The 18,023-nt window shown below is 34.4% G+C and overlaps 1 protein-coding gene across 5 annotated transcripts in view; it reads right to left on the minus strand.

Annotated features, from left to right (window-relative positions):
* Atm (ATM serine/threonine kinase) overlaps nucleotides 1-18,023 on the minus strand; it is a 154,059-nt gene that overhangs the window by 70,382 nt on the left and 65,654 nt on the right. For all 5 annotated transcript variants that reach the window (XM_058586520.1, XM_046466355.2, XM_046466346.2 and 2 more), the window contains exons 30-34: nucleotides 16,657-16,831; nucleotides 15,967-16,131; nucleotides 14,990-15,122; nucleotides 13,443-13,538; nucleotides 11,021-11,192 (exon numbers count right to left, since the gene is read on the minus strand). In XM_058586520.1, coding sequence (XP_058442503.1) covers nucleotides 11,021-11,192; nucleotides 13,443-13,538; nucleotides 14,990-15,122; nucleotides 15,967-16,131; nucleotides 16,657-16,831 — 741 coding nt within the window. The remainder of the gene's footprint in view (nucleotides 1-11,020; nucleotides 11,193-13,442; nucleotides 13,539-14,989; nucleotides 15,123-15,966; nucleotides 16,132-16,656; nucleotides 16,832-18,023) is intronic.

Here is an 18,023-nt window from a genome sequence, read left to right on the forward strand (position 1 = left end):
ATAGAACAACTCCAAGACACATAATTATGAAGATATCCAACATACAGAACAAGGAAAGAATATTAAAAGGCACAAGAGAAAGGAGGCAGACAACATTCAGGGGTAAACCAATTAGGTTAACGGCTGATTTTTCATCACAGATGCTGAAAGCAAGAAGATCCTGGTACAACGTATTTCAAACACTGAAAGATAATGGGTGCCAACCAAGAATACTGTATCCAACAAAATTAAGCTTCAGGTTTGACAATGAAATAAAAATCTTTCATGATAAACAAAAATTAAAAGAATTCTCAGCCAAAAAAACCAGCACTGCAAAGCATTTCGGGCAAAACAATACACGAAGAGGAAATAAAAAACCACCGCCAAAACCAACAGTGGAAAGTACCTCAGTAAAGCGGGGAGGGGGGAGGAACTAATCAAAGAGGGAAAAACAAACCAAATTAAAAATAAATAAATAAATAAACTAACCGTGACTGGAAGTACAAACCATATATCAATAGTAACCCTAAATGTTAATGGCTTAAACTCACCAATAAAGCGACATAGGCTGGTAACCTGGATTAAAAAAATAGATCCAACAATATGCTGCCGTCAGGAGACTCATCTGATAGGAAAAGACATACACAGGCTGAAGGTGAAAGGTTGGGAAAATCATACCACTCACATGGTCCTCGGAAGCAAGCCGGGGTGGCCATCCTCATATCAAATAAAATGGACTTCAAGCCTAAGTTAATCAAAAGGGATAAAGAAGGACACTATATACTGTTAAAGGGAACCATTCACCAACAAGACATAACAATTATCAATATTTATGCATCAAACAATGGTGCTGCTACATTCATAAAACAAACTCTCCTCAAGTTCAAGAGTCAAATAGACCACAACACAATAATTATGGGTGACTTCAACACACCTCTCTCACCATTGGACATATCTTCCAAACAAAAGTTGAATAAAGAAACTATAGAACTCAATAACACAATTAATAATATAGACTTAGCTGACATATATAGAATATATCAACCATCATCAAGCGGATATATTTTTTTCTCAGCAGCACAAGAATCCTTCTCAAAATTAGACCACTATTGGGGCTGGGGATGTGGCTCAAGCGATAGCGCGCTCGCCTGGCATGAGTGTTGCCCGGGTTCGATCCTCAGCATCACATACAAACAAAGATCTTGTGTCCGCAGAAAACTAAAAAATAAATATTAAAAAATTCACTCTTTAAAAAAAAATAGACCATATATTATGCCATAGGGCAACTCTTAGAAATTATAAAGGAGTAGAGATAACACCATGCATCTTATCCGATCATAATGGAATGAAACTGGAAATCAACGATAAAAGAAGGAAGGAAAAATCCTACATCACTTGGAGAATGAACAATAGGTTACCGAATAATCAATGGGTTACATAAGTCATAAAGGAGGAAATAAAAAAATTCTTAGAGATAAATGAAAACACAGACATATCACGATCTATGGGACATACTGAAAGCAGTTCTCAGAGGAAAATTCATTGCTTGGAGTTCATTCCTCAACAAAAGAAAAAACCAACAAATAAATGATCTCACACTCCATCTAAAAACCCTAGAAAAAGAGCAAAACAACAGCAAATGTAGTAGAAAGCAATAAATAATTAAAATCAGAGCTGAAATCAATGAAATTGAAACAAAAGAAACAACTGAAAAAATTGACAAAATTAAAAGTTGGACTGTTGTATTCTGCCCAGTCACTAATATGGCATTATGTAAAAATTGTGAATGTGTAACTGATGTGATTCTGCAATTTGTATTTGGGGTAAAAATGGGAATTCAGAACTCACCTGAATCAAATGTATGAAAGATGATATGTCATGAGCTTTGTAATGTTTTGAACAACAAATAAAAAAAAAATTAAAATTGGTTCTTTGAAAAAAATAAATAAGATCGACAGACCCTTAGCCATGTTAACGAAGAAGAGAGAGAACTTAAATTACTAGCATACGGGATGAAAAAGGCAATATCACAGCAGACACTACAGAAATACAGAAGATAATTAGAAATTATTTTGAAACCTTATATTCCAATAAAATAGAAGATAGTGAAGACATCGATAAATTTCTTAAGTCATACGATTTGCACAGGTTGAGTCAGGAGGATACACACAACTTAAAGAGACCAATATCAATGGAGGAAATAGAAGAAGCCATCAAAAGACTACCAACCAAGAACAGCCCATGACCAGATGGGTATACAGCAGAGTTTTACAAAACCTTTAAAGAAGAACTAATACCAATACTTTTCAAGCTATTTCAGGAAATAGAAAAAGAGGGAGCTCTTCCAAATTCATTCTACGAGTCCAACATCACCCTGATTCCGAAACCAGACAAAGACACTTCAAAGAAAGAAAAATATAGACCAATGAACTTAGATGCAAAAATCCTCAATAAAATTCTGGCAAATCGGATACAAAAACATATCAAAAAGATTGTGCACCATGATCAAGTAGGATTCATCCTTGGGATGCAAGAATGGTTCAATATACGGAAATCAATAAATGTTATTCACCACATCAATAGACTTAAAGATAAGAACAATATGATCATCTCGATAGACGCAGAAAAAGCATTTGACAAAGTACAGCATCCCTTTATGTTCAAAACACTAGAAAAACTAGGGATAAAAGGAACTTACCTCAACATTATAAAAGCTATCTATGCTAAGCCTCAGGCTAGCATCATTCTAAACGGAGAAAAATTGAAAGCATTCCCTCTAAAATATGGAACAAGACAGGGATGCCCTCTCTTACAACTTCTATTCAACATAGTTCTCGAAACACTTGCAAGAGCAATTAGACAGATGAAAGAAATTAAAGGCATAAAGATAGAAAAAGAAGAACTTAAATTAGCACTATTTGTGAATGACATGATCCTATACCTAGCAGACAAAAACGGTCTACCAAGAAACTTATAGAGCTAGTAAATGAATTCAGCAACGTGGCAGGATATAAAATCAACATGCATAAATCAAAGGCATTCCTGTATATCAGTGACAAATCCTCTGAAATGGAAATGAGGACAACCACCCAATTCACAATATCCTCAAAAAAATAAATAAAAAAATAAAATACTTGGGAATCAACCTAATAAAACAGGTGAAAGACCTATACAATGAAAACTACAGAACCTAAGGAGAGAAACAGAAGACCTTAGAAGATGGAAAGATATACCCTGTTCATGGATAGGCAGAACTAACATCATTAAAATGGCGATATTACCAAAAGTATTCTAGAGGTTTAATGCAATGCCAATCAAAATCCCAACGGCATTTCTTGTAGAAATAGATAAAGCAATCATGAAATTTATCTGGAAAAATAAAAGACCCAGAATAGCAAAAGCAATTCTAAGCAGGAAGAGAGAAATAGGCGATATAGCGATACCAGACTTTAAACTATACTACAGAGCAATAGTAACAAAAACAGCATGGTACTGGTACCAAAACAGGAGGGTAGACCAATGGTACAGAATATAGGACACAGAGACCAATCCACAAAATTACAACTACCTTATATTAGACAAAGGTGCTAAAAGCATGTAATGGAGAAAGGATAGCATTTGCAACAAATGGTGCTGGGAAAACTGGAAATCAATATGCAACAAAATAAAACTGAATCCCTTTCTCTTGCCATGCACAAAAGTTAACTCAAAATGGATCAAGGAGCTAGGGATCAAACCAGAAACTCTGCATCTAATAGAAGAAAAAGTTGGCTCTAATCTCCATCTCGTGAGGTCAGGCTCCAAATTCCTTAATAGGACACCTATAGCACAAGAGTGAAAATCAAGAATCAACAAATGGGACTCAAACTAAAAAGTTTTTTCTCAGCAAGAGAAACAAATAAGAGAGGTAAATAGGGAGCCTACATCCTGGGAACAAATTTTTACCCTTCACACTTCAGATGGAGCCCTAATATCCAGAGTATAGAAAGAACTCAAAAAATTAAACAATAAGAAAACAAATAACCCAAAAAACAAATGGGCCAAGGGAACAGACACTTCTCAGATAAGGACATACAATCAATCAACAAATACACGAAAAAATGCTCACCATCTCTAGCAGTCAGAGAAATGCAAATTAAAACCACTTTAAGATACCATCTCACTCCAGTAAGAATGGCAGCCATTATGAAGTCAAACAACAACAAGTGCTGGCGAGATTGTGGGGAAAAGGGTACACTTGTACATTGTTGGTGGGACTGCAAATTGGTGTGGCCAATTTAGAAATCAGTATGGAGATTCCTTGGAAAGCTGGGAATGGAACCACCATTCGACCCAGCTATTCCCCTTCTTGGACTATTCTCCAAAGACCTAAAAAGAGCATACTACAGGGATACAGCTACATCAATGTTCATAGCAGCACAATTCACAATAGCTAGACAGTGGAACCAACCTAGATGCCCTTCAATAGATGAACGGATAAAAAAAATGTGGCATTTATACACAACAGAATATTACTCAGCACTAAAAAATAACAAAATCATGGCATTTGCAGGGAAATGGATGGCATTAGAGCAGATTATGCTAAGTGAAGTTAGCCAATCCCTAAAAAACAAATGCCAAATGTCTTCTTTGATATAAGGAGAGCAACACAAAACAGAGCAGGGAGGAAGAGCATGAGAAGATTACCACTAAGCAGGGATGAGAGGTGGGAGGGAATGGGAGAGAGAAGGGGAACTGCATGGAAGATGGAAGGAGACCCTCACTGTTATACAAAATTACATATAAAAGGATGTGGGGGAAAGGGGGAAAAAAAGAGAGAGAGAGAGAGAAATGAATTACAGTAGATGGAGAGAGATGATGGGAGGGAAGGGGAGGGGAGTGGGGATAGGAAAGGCAGCAGAATACAATAGACACTAGTACGGCAGTATGTACAAACGTGGCTGTATAACCAATGTGATCCTACAATCTGTAATAAGAATTCATACCCCATTTGAATCAAATGTATGATATATGATATGTCAAGATCATTGTAATGTTAGCGTTAGGTTTATTGTTAGGTTTAGGTTTATTGTTCGGGTTATGGTAAGGTTTGGGGTTAGGTTTACTGTTAGGTTTAGGTTTAGGGTTAGGGTTAGTATTAGGATTAGCTTTGGGTTAAAGTTAGGGTTAGGGTTAGTGATAGAGTTAGTGTTAGGGTTTGTGTTAGGTTTAGGCTTAGTGTTAGGGTTAGGATTACAGTTAGGATTAGGGTTAGGGTTAGGATTAGTATTAGGGTTAGTGTTAGTGTTAGATTTAGGGTTAAGGTTTGTGTTAAGGTTAAGGTTAGGGTTAGTTAGTGTTAGGGTTACAATAGGATTAGGGTTAGTTTTATGATGAGTGTTAGTGTTAGGTTTTGTATTAGGGTTAGTGTTAGGGTTAGGTTTTGCATTAGGGTTAGTGTTAGGATTAGTTTTAGTGTTAGGGTTAATGTTGGGGTTAGGATTAGTGTTTTTGATTGGGTTAGGGTTAGGGTTAGATTTTAGAGTTAGGGTTCCAGTTTGTCTTAGGGTTAGAGTTAGGGTTAGGGTTAGTGTTAGGGTTAGTTTTAGGGTTAGGGTTATGGTTATGGTTACGGTTAGGGTTAGTATTAGGTTCAGGAAAGGGTTTAGGGAAAGTGTTAGGGTTAGGGTTACGTTTAGGTTTAGTGTAACAAATAAGAATAGGGTTAGGCTTAGGGTTAGAATAGGGTTATGGTTAGGGTTAGTGTTATGGTAAGGTTTAGGATTTGGGTTATGTTAAGGGTTAGGGTTAGGGTTAGTGTAAGGTTAGTTGTAGATGGACACACTATTTTTATTTTATTTATTTATTTTTTTATGTGGTGCTGAGGATTGAACCCAGTGCCTCACGCATGAAAGGCAAGTGCCAAACCACTGAGCTACAACCGCAGCCCTCAAATGCATTTCTATGCATCAGTGATGAACCCTCTGAAATAGAAATTAGGAAAACTACCACATTCAGAATAGCCTTATAAAAAACACTTGGGAATCAATCTAACAAAAGAGGTGAAAAATCACTAAAATAAAAACTACAGAACACTAAAGAAAGAGACTGAAGAAGACTTTAGTAGATGGAAAGATCTCCCATATTCTTGGATAGGAAGAATAATGTCTAAATGGCCATACTACCAAAAGCATTACACAGATTTAATTTAATGTTGTTGGGATTTTAATTAGAATTAGAATTCCTCATAGAAAGAGAAAAGGCAATCATGAAATTCATTTGGAAAAATGAGACCCAAAATAGCCAAAGCAATCCTCGTAAGAAGAGTAAAGCAGGAAGTATCACAATACCCAACCTTAGACTATACTACAGAGCTACAGTAACAAACATGGCAAGGTACTGGTACCAAAACAGACATGTAGACAAAAGGAACAGAATAGTACCCACAGAGACAAACCCACATAAATACAGTTATTTCATATTAGACAAGGGAGCTGAAAACATACATTAATGAAAAGACAGCCTCTTCAGCATATGGTGGGGGAAGAGCTGAAAAAACCATATGTAGCAAAATGAAAATTAAACCCCTATCTCTCACCATAAACTCAACTCAGAGTGGATCAAGGACCTAGTAATTAGATCAGAGACCCTGTGCCTCATAGGAGAAAAAGTAGGCCCTAATCTTCATCATGTTGGATTAGATCTTGACTTCCTTAATCAGACTCCTAAAGTACAAGAAATAAAATCAAGAATTAATAAATGGGATGGATTGAAATTTGAAAGCTTCTTCTCAGCAAACAAAACAATCAATAACTTGAAGAAAGTGTCCACAGAGTGGGAGAACATCTTTAGTACACACACTTCAAAGAGAGCACTAATCTCGAGGATATGTAAAGAACTCAAAAAACTTAACACCAAAAAATTAATAACCCAATCAATATATGGGCTAAGGAACTGAACAGACACTTCTCAGAAGAAGATATACAATCTATCAATGAAAAAATGTTCAATTTCTCTAGTAATTATAGAAATGCAAATCAAAATTACTCTAAGATTGCATCTCACTCCAGTCAGAATGGCAATTATCAAGAATACAAGCAACAGTAAGTGTTGGTGAGGATGTGGGGGAAAAGATACACTCATACATTGCTGATGGCACTGCAAATTGTGCAACCACTCTGGAAAGCAGTATGGAGATTCCTTAGAAACCTTGGAATGGAGCCACCATTTGACTCAGCCATCCCATTCCTCGATCTAAACCCAAAGGACTTAAATTGGCATACTATAGTATGCTCCATTCAAAATAGCTAAACTGTGGAACCAACCTAGATGCCCTTCAATAGATGAACAGATAAACTGTGGTATATATACACAATGGAATACCATTCAGCATTAACAAAGAATGAAATTATCGCATTTCCAAGTAAATGGATAAAGTTGGAGAATATCATGCTAAGAAAAGTAAGCCAAGCCCCAAAAACCAAAAGCTAAATGTTTTCTCTGGCAAGTAGATGTTGATCCAAAATGGGAGCGGGGCATGGGAAGAATGGAGGAACTTTGGATTGAGCAGAGGGAAAGAGACGGGTCATGGGAAAGATGGTGGAGTGAGACAAATATCATTACCCTAGGTACATGTATAATTACACAATTGGTGTGATTAACATCGTGTACAACCAGAAAAATGAAAAGCTGTACTCCATTTGTGTACACTGAATCAAAATGCATTCTGCTGTCATTAGAACAAATGAAAAAAAAAAATCACAGTAATATTTCATCTCCTTCCTGTCAGAAGGGCAATGATCTGGAATGTAAACAACAGTAAATGCTGGCAAGGTTGAAGGAAAAAAGATACACATCACTGGTAGGACTGTAGACTAGTACAACTACTCTGGAAAACAGTATGGGCAATTCCTCAAAAAACTAGGGATGGAAGCACCATATGCCCCAGCTGTCCCACTCCTTGGTATTTTCTAAAACAATCTAAAATTGGCATACTGCATTGATACAGCCACCTCAATATTTACAGCAGCACAATTCACAACAGCTAAATTATGGAATCAATCCAGATGCCCATTAATAGACAAATGGATTGAGAAATTGTAGTATATCTATACAACGGAGTCCCACTCAGCCATAACAAAGAATGAAATTATGGCATTTGCTGGTAAATAGATGGAAATGGAGAATATCATGCCAAATGAAATTAAATAAACTCAGAAACTCAAAGGCTAAATGTTTTCTCTTATATGCAGAAGCTGTAGTAAAATAAAGGAAAGAAGGGAAGGATAGGATAACAAAGAACCAATCAAATACAAATTAATAAAAAAGTAAAAGAAAGTCTACTACAGTAGAGGAAAAGAGTGGAGGGAAGGAAGAAGGAAAAAGGGGGGATCATGAACTGAAATAGATTTCCATGCATGTTTGAGTTGGATAAATCCAACTACTAGTTATAACTGTAAAGCTCAGCGGGAGAATGTTTGTCTAGCACAGGCTCTGGGTTCAACAAGGAGAACAAAACAAATGAGCAAAAAAACAAAACAACACACACACACACACACACCCGTAGGAAACACCCAAGACCTAAATTCTGTCTTCATTTCTCCATATCCAATTCATCAGTAAATCCCACTGGCTCTATGTTCAAAACACAGCCTGGTTCCATCCATGTCTTCCATCTCCATTAATGACACCCAAATCATCATCATTTCTCCAATGCACTACTGTAATCATTTCTTAATTGATTTTCCTGTTTGCAATTTTGCCTTTGAAATCCATCTTACATATAAAAACCAGAGTAAAAAATGTAAGCTGAATTATGACCCAACTCTACTAAAAACCCCATGGCTTAATATACTTGAAATAAAATTCAAATTCCTTAATTAGAATTAGTCCCACCTTTCTAATTTCATCTCCTACCATCTTTCCTCATACCATGCTTCTTTCTGTTCCCCCAATAGACCAACCTTATCTGTATTCTAGCATTACCTGTTTGGATGCTTTATCCTTAATTATCTTATTGTTTACTCCTGATCCTCAGATTAGATCCAATGGTACTTCCTCAAAGAAACCTTACTGAACCAGCTATTTTGGGATTCAAGGTATATGCTAAAGTCCCTTCAACAACTAATGATGTTTTTTTTCCCCTCCTATAGAAAGACAAAAAAACTTTTACCTGTTCCCTATTAAGTCAAGCTAATATCTATGAATCTTTTTCAGAAAAACAAATAAATCAATACTTACAACTTTCCTACAGAAAAATTTCCCTTCAAAAACTGTGCCAGAAATACTTTTAAAGTTATGTATGGAACATTTTTAAAATGACATGGATTAATAAATGAACAAGAAGAATGGTTAGAATTTATAAAGTGAGTATATGAGTATTTAAAATTCTTTAAACTTTGGTGTATGTTTGACCATTTTTATAATAAAATGTGGGAAAGAAACCATGTCAGCCTATTTAAAGCAAAGAAATAACAAAAGAAAAATATTAGTCCACTGAGTCCATACTACAAACACAGCAGGCAGGATGAGGAGGAGAAAGATAGAGAAACAAAATCAAAACACATTTAACATAGAAAAATGCCTGTTTGGAGGAAATATCTTTTAAACTTAACTCCCAAACTGGTGGTGATGGAATAAATCAGTCAAAGAATAAATAACGGGGTAGGGGTTTAGTCTCATAACCAATAAACTGAAATAATCATAATATTTTGCAATTTGTTTTGCACAGAGAATAAATGAAAAACATGGGCTGGGATTGTGGCTCAGCAGTAGAGCGCTCGCCTAGCATGTGCGAGGCCCTGGGTTCGATCCTCCGCACCACATAAAAATAAATAAATAAAGATATTGTGTCAAGGGCTGGGGATGTGGCTCAAGCGGTAGCACGCTTGCCTGGCATGTGTGCGGCCCGGGTTCGATCCTCAGCACCACATACAAACAAAGATGTTGTGTCTGCCGATAACTAAAAAATAAATATTAAAATTCTCTCTCTCGCTCTCTCTCCCTCTCTCACTCTATCTTAAAAAAAAAAAATAAAATAAAAAGATATTGCGTCAAACTACAACTAAAAACTAAATATTAAAAAAAAATGAAAACCAAAAGATTTTGTCTGATTAGTGTAAAATTTGAGTGGTTATGAAGCTTTTGCTCTAAGACCAGAATGAAGCTCAGACTAAACATGGAAGCACCTCTGATTTGGACAAGTGCCTGAAATGTCACCTTTTAAATTCTTCTACTTTAATTGTCTTTGTGGAACTACCTGGTCTTTTTCCGTTTGCCTGATGCACTCTCAGTAGATTTTTTTTTTTTTAATTGGTTGTTCAAAACATTACAAAGCTCTTGACATATCATATTTCATACATTAGATTCAAGTTGGTTATGAACTCCCAATTTTACCCCAAATACAGATTGCAGAATCACATCAGTTACACATTCACATTTTTACATAATGCCCTATTAGTAACTGTTGTATTCTGCTGCCTTTCTTATCCTCTACTATCCCCCCTCCCCTCCCCTCCCATCCTCTCTCTCTACCCCATCTACTGTAATTCATTTCTCTCCTTGATTATTTTCCCATTCCCCTCACAACCTCTTATATGTAATTTTGTATAACAATGAGGGTCTCCCTCCATTACCATGCAATTTCCCTTTTCTCTCCCTTTCCCTCCCACCTCATGTCTCTGTTTAATGTTAATCTTTTCTTCCTGCTCTTCCTCCCTGCTCTGATCTTAGTTGCTCTCATTATATCAAAGAAGACATTTGGTATTTGTTTTTTAGGGATTGGCTAGCTTCACTAAGCATAATCTGCTCTAGTGCCATCCAGTAGATTTTAACACAGTTCTTATCTGGAATCTTGATCACTGCATTAAGGTCTTGGTACATAGCAGGGTCAATGATTATATGAATTAATAAAAATACAATGCTTTTCAAGAAATACATGAGACTTTTAAAAAGCATAAGAATTTAAATGCCTTAGTTATTGGAAATGAAAATTTACATGAAGTGTACTTTACTGTCAGATTAAGTCAGTATGATCAGATGTAAGAGATACAGAAATACTCACCATTCTTCTACCAATGTATTATTCAGGTAGATCAACACTACTAATGTCCACTGAAGTTCCTTATCTTCAAATAACTCAAGGGCCTTGGTATAAGATATATCTTTGCTATGTTGTATAGCTATGGTAGAAAAATCTATAGGACCAACTTCTCCCAAACAGCTTCCAACAGCCTCTAGATACAGAAATTCCATTTCAGTAGAGTTACATGTTTTAAGATTTAAGTGTGTTTTCAAAGATCATGAGGCGACTATAAGGAGCTACAAAATACTATATAATTTCCTTTACTTATCATCCATGTAGGCAAGAGATATTTTCCCCTACGGAATCACTTCCAGGAGACATTAATTAGTAAGAGAATACAGATACTAAGAATAAAAATCTAAACATAGCATTGTACGGGTACAATAATCCTAAAACTCAAAAATTTCTTGAGGTTTCCCATACATAAAGTCCATAAATCTTAAAACACACAATTCAGTGAAAATTTACTTAATTTTTTTCATTTATGTTATCACTACCTACATGAAGACAGAATGTTTTCAGCATCCTAGATGACTCATCCTACTCTCAAGTTATGGTGGTATTTACTAAAATACATTCAACAAATATTCTGATAGTCTGTATTTCAAAAGTGAAGCTTAATTCCCCTTCCCCTTGATTGTAGACTACGCTTAGTGATTAATTTCTAACAAACAGAATGTGTATATGTCTTTCACCTCTTTGATTAAATTTATCCCTAGGTATTCTTTCTTTTAAATGCTATTCTAAATGGAATTGCTTTCTTGATTTCCTTTTTAGATTGCTCATTGCTAGTTATAAAAAAAAAACCAACTAAATTTTTTTCTTTTTTTGGAATTTTGATATGTTGCCTAGGCTATTCTCAAATTCCTATGCTCAAGCAATCCCCTAACTTCAGTCTACAAAGCAGCTGGGATTACAGGTCTGTACCACAATGCCCACCTACAAACACAAACAATTTTTATATGTTGATCTTATACCTGGCAACTTTTATGAATTTGTTTATAAGCTCTATAGTAGCTTTCTACTGATTCTCTAGGATTTTTTATATATAGGATAAAAAATATATAAATAAACTCTTCTTTTCCAATTTGGATGCTTTAAATTTCTTTTTCTTGTCTAATTGTTCTGGTTAGAACTTTCTGCATAATGTTGAATAACAGGAGTAAAAGTGAAAAATCTTGTTTTGCTCCTGATATTAGGGGAAAGCGTTCATTCTTTCATCCCTGAGTATGATGTTAATAACATATACAAACTACTGTAATTTTCCTACTCATGAAAGTCCACTTAGGACTCCTATAGCAAATTACATTTATCCCCAGAAGCAGTGCTGTAGACAGGGATAGATCCCTAGGTACAGGAAGCTTCTAGAGTTCTTTTAAGGCTCTGTTTCTTGGTTTGGGTGATAGATGCACAAGTATACTCTTGTTAACTTCTTTAAGCGACATATCTAGAATCTGTATACTTCTCTATATGTAGATATATTTCAATTAAAAAAAAATCTACCAAGGGGTTGGGGTTATAGCTCAGTCGTAGAGCACTTGCCTGGCATGTGTGAGGCACTGGGTTTAATCCTCAGCACCATATAAAAATAAATAAATAAATATATATATTGTGTCCACCTACAACTGAAAAAAATTTAAAAGGTTGGGGGGGGGGGTGGGCTGGGAATATGGCTCAGTGCTTAAGTGCCCTTAGATTTGATCCCTGGCACAAAAAAAAAAAAAAAAAAAAAAAAAAAAAAAAGGACATATACTAGAAATCCTAGGCTCCCACTGAGAAATTAAAAAAGACAATACTGAAAGGCACAAGAATCCATAAACACCACTTATTCTCATTTTTATTATTCTTATTCTCCTCATTTCATTACTGAAGAAAGGCTGTCATGACAATTTCAAGCTTACTTTAAACATGTGATTTTCCATTCTAGGATAACCAAATTTAAACACCTATACTAGACACAATGTTGGCTATCATATGTTAGATTTCTCCCCAAATGGCAGTAGGAAAGGACTTAATATTTGAGTGTAACCTAGCTCTCAAAATTTTCATTCTCATTTGTTATAGAAAATGATACTGAATTATAGACAGTTAGAAAAATATTTCAGAGGTCAATTTTTTTGCAACTTAACTTTCCAACTTTCCTAAATATTTATATGGCATTTTCAAACTAATAGTATTCACAAATGTAAATCATTAACTTTTCATTTTATATGAATATTTAAGGAAGAAAAATATGAACAGGCAGCTACTTGGGGATACCTGAATTTAAATGCAAAAATATGTTGGCTAGCATCTCATATTTCTATAATAATCCAAATGACAAACTTTCACTTATTTTGAGGATATTAAAGATGACCACTTTAACATAAAAAACTCACATTCATTCAAATACATAGTTTACCTAAAACTTCTCTTTCACCAGTGTGGTTTACTGCCATCTTGGATAACTGCAGCAAGCTGACAACTAGCTTTACCACAATGCCATCTTGTGGGTTATCTAGGAGTAATTTCAAAAACATTCGCTTAAATGGCCATAGTCACAACATTCTTATTTACAATAAGGATAGACATTAAATTACCTCATGAGAAATTTTTAATAAAGTTTTTAAAATGTCTTACATTATGAACAGCTCAAAAATACAGAGTGTATGAATTTGAATTTTTCAAGAAACACCGTTATATGAAAGTGATTTAATATTTGGCAGAAAAACTCTCATCAAAAACTTGTGCAGAAAAGTCTATATTAACTTAGTAAAATAGCAAACAATCAGAAACTCAAGAATCACCCAACCCTAATTCTAAAAGGAACCTTGGGAACCTTAGATTTTTAACATTTAGCATTTAGAATCTATACCAGCACTATCCAGCAGATCTTTCTGCAATGATGGAAATGACTATAATCTGTGCTGTTGAATGACATCCACTAGCTACATATACTTGTGACAACTTAGTGTGTTAATACAATGAAAAAACTCAATTTTATATTTTCCCTAATTTTAATCCATTTAAATTTAAATAGCCACCAACACCTAGTGATTTTATTACATAACACAAATCTAGCCAATAAAATAAACACAGGAGAACAAGATTTAATAGTATTCATATTTTACATATCTCAGAACAATGCACTCTGAGCTCAAATGGTCAAAACTAAAATCTGTTTTAAAAAGTACTAAAGATAAAAAGGATACAACAGAAATATGAAATTAATGGGTACAGGAAGACAAAAATCATAAGTACAAAAGTTTTCTCTTTAGTGTAATACCATAATAACATAAACTCAATCAAAATAATATAAAAATAGATGTTTTCTTGAGTAAAAAAAAAAAGGGTAGAAATATGTATAAGAACATGTATACATACACGCAACACACACAGCTTAAAGGCTTAAAATGAGGCACATTTCTTTCATTTAAGTAGGTTTAAGCACAAGGCACAGATATATTACTCTGTAAGCTTGGCTCTAAAGATTTAAAACTTTTCTTTTGGGCAGTAGGAAGTTGTTAAAGTTTCTAAAGTAGTAGATTAACATGATCATATTTGAGTTAAAGAAATCATACAGAGCTGGGCATGGTGGTGCACTCTTATAATCCCAGTGGTTTAGGAGGCTAAGGCAGAAAGATCGCCAAGTTCAAACTTAGCCTCAGCAACTTATGAGACTTGTCTCAAAGTAAAGAATAAAAAAAGGCTGGGGATACGGTTCAGTGACTAAGAGGGCCTGGGTTTAATCCCTGACACCAAAACAAATAACAACAAAAAAATCATTCTTTCAGAGGATAGATTAAATGAGAATAGTTCACAGTAGGAGACTAGTTAGGACCAGTTTTATGGTTAGATGAGAAATGATGAAGGGCTGAAATATGGCTATGGCAATCAAACAAAGAAGAACTTACAAGACTCTTTCAAAAAGAAATAGGTAGAAATAACCCATGACATTTAAATTAGTACCCTGAGATGCTCTCATAAGGTCCATCATCTGATCTTTATGTTGTTCTAGTTGTCTTCGAAGATCCTTTAATCCTTCAAGCCTTGTCAATGGAAGTGCATCATAATCACTTACTGCAAGAAAATGGTTAATTTCCTAAAAGAGAAAATTAGTTAAAATGTAACTTGCTTTTAACATTTACTGAATAAGTCTATAGAATAAAACTTAATAAAAGAAAAAAATTGGTAAGTGCCTTTAAAAGATGATAACTCATAAACCAAAGTAGAAATAAAGTTCTTTCACTTCAAATTCTATAATGTTTTAATCCTTTAAATTCTAATAGATTCTATTATAACACAGATCAGAGGAAAAAATTTGAATTTCTGTTTGGTAATTTTATATGTTGTTTTCATTATTGATATATAGTAAAATGCATGCTATAAGTTTAAAATCATACTAAGATTTATAAGAAAAAAATACACCTGAACACAGTTTTGAAGTTTATCAAGATTAAAAATTGAAATACTCTTTAAAGAGTTAAATATTATCTCTAATGCAAATACAAAACTGACCCTCAAAGGATCAGATGGTGATTTTAAGTTATTAATGGACCACACTATCTTAAAGATTTTTTTTTTTTTAATTTCCAGTGCTGAGGACTCAATCTATGGCCTTGACCATGCCAGTTAAGCACACTTCCATTAAGCCACATCCCCAGTCTTGACCATAAGTTTATGTGTGTGTTAAAATCAAGAATATTTTTATATCACATTCCTTAAATATTCAAATTCATTCTTTACCAGGAGACTTTGGTATCAATACTTTAAGCTCAATGCAAAACAATGCATTAAGATTCATTTTTTATTTGTTAAGAAGGTAATCTCATGTCTTTTTACCACAACAAAAAATTCGATTTTTACCACTAGAACATTAGAGATTTTTAAGTACTACTCTTTATGCTTTCTAATACCAAATAGTAAGAAGATGAAACTTTTATTACCTCCAAAAGTGAAAAAGGCCCTCTACTGTATTTGATATTCTGCTGAGTAATACGCAAATCCTTAAAAAGAACGTGGTCAGGAAAAGGATCTAAAAGCTTAATCGTGAGATAGAGGTTTTCATTATCCTTGTTATCTATCACTAAATACTTCAACAAGTTCAGTACCTAAACAATTTAAAAAGAAAAAATTAAAAGGAGAAAATCTATAATCATGTTTCAAAATAAAAAAACCAAAATCTATTGTAATAATTGATTAAAAACTCTGCCACCCTAGTTCAGATAAAACATTCTAATTACTTGTAAGATACCAACTTTTTTTAGTTTCTGTGCTTTCAAACAATTCCACAAACATATAAGGGACTATACAAGGTGGTCACTGACATATAAAAGTCCCCATATTAGTGAAACAGTTCATATAAGTAATATATCACACAAAATCATAATGGCATAAACTATTATCCCATTTTTGACTACTTCTACACTTCAGCGTAACAAAGCAAGCTAAACAATTGTTTATTAGAGAAAAATATGTAATCAATCTTTGTAACTGATTACAAAGATTAATTAAGAATGTCTTCCCAACTATTTTTTAAAAAAACATTTTCATTAAAATTACTAACTGTATCAAGAAAAAATAATACTTTATCAACATATCTCAAATACCATTTTGAAGATGAATTAGAAAATTACCTGCTCCTGAACCTCCACTTGATCATTCACAAGGGGTATAAGTGTACCAACAATAACATGAAGATGCTTTTCTAAAGCATCTTTACAGTAAGTCACTGCTGTTTGGCAAACCTGACCTAACAGGTCACAACAAAGAGAGAAGCTGCGTAATGACACATCCATGAAATTTGAAGGCCTAAGAGGGGAAAAAAAAAAAAAAAAAAAAAAACAGGTTCTAGAAAAGTACTTTGAAATAGAATCATTCAAAAGTAATTTTTATTCTACATTTCTAATTTTGATATCGCTTGATATAAAAGTTACTCTCATATCTAACACTTCAATGGTTCATAAGTCAAAAAAAGAGGGGACATCAGCAAAATACAAAATATGTAACACTAGGCTCGAACCTGACAAAAACATTTTAAGGCAAGCAGAACTGTCATAATCAAATATATTAAATTCTGTAAAAAAAGTCAAAAGTTTATAGCTATCAAGAAAATGCTACATCAGTAGAGCAGAGGAAAGGGAACAGGAGAAGTGAGGAGGGGATAGAAAGAAGAAGTTACTGGGAACTGAAGCGAACCAAATTATATCCCATGCATGTATGATCATATGTAATTATAATGCACGAATCAAAAATTTAAAAATAAAATTTTTAAAAAAAGAATATGCAAAATCAGAAAAGGCAACCAAAAAACTGCAGGAAATTTCTGTAGTGGTTTTAATTGTCCTTGCCAGTCCCCTTCCCTGCTCAGCAGCAGTCACGAAAATGGCAACCTATACCCACAGTATGTGATTTTGGTTCATGGTGGTTCTTAAAGAAGCAAGGAGACCTTATTTGCAAACTGTTATGTGTGTCTATTCTAACCTGACTGGGACTGATGCAAAGGGCTTGGCTGTTTCATTTAAGGGCCCTTACTTACGTAGAAAAGTTGAGGGCACTGCTTGAAACTTTGTGTAAGGTTAATAACCTACATTGGATAGAACAAAAGATTAATCTTGAGACATACCAAAAAGGAGAGTTTCTCTGGGAAATTCAGAAGTACTCACAATTGAGGAAGAATTTAGAAGGCCACAAACACGCCCAAGTCAGACTTTTGCTCAGAAAAGACTACAGAAGACCCTAAGCTTTTACTTGGAGGTGCTCCCACAGCTCAATGCAAACTGGCTAGTGTTGAAGGGAAGTACCAACACAGAGCTAAACTGCAAACATTAGATAAATTTTTATTTTGTTTCCCTCATGTACCAAACACCCACAATGCTCACAGTTTTCAAGGAAATCTCTGTGGAGCACTATCAAAACACAAGCCAAGAAAGAGAGCCTTCAGCGACCACACAAGGCAATACATTCTGCAAAAATAATTGGTTAATGTTATGAACTGCTACAG

The sequence above is a fragment of the Marmota monax genome, unplaced genomic scaffold (assembly GCF_021218885.2).
Source record: "Marmota monax isolate L192 unplaced genomic scaffold, Marmota_monax_Labrador192_F-V1.1 WCK01_AAM20220418_F8-fsc00045, whole genome shotgun sequence".
Taxonomy (NCBI): domain Eukaryota; kingdom Metazoa; phylum Chordata; class Mammalia; order Rodentia; family Sciuridae; genus Marmota; species Marmota monax.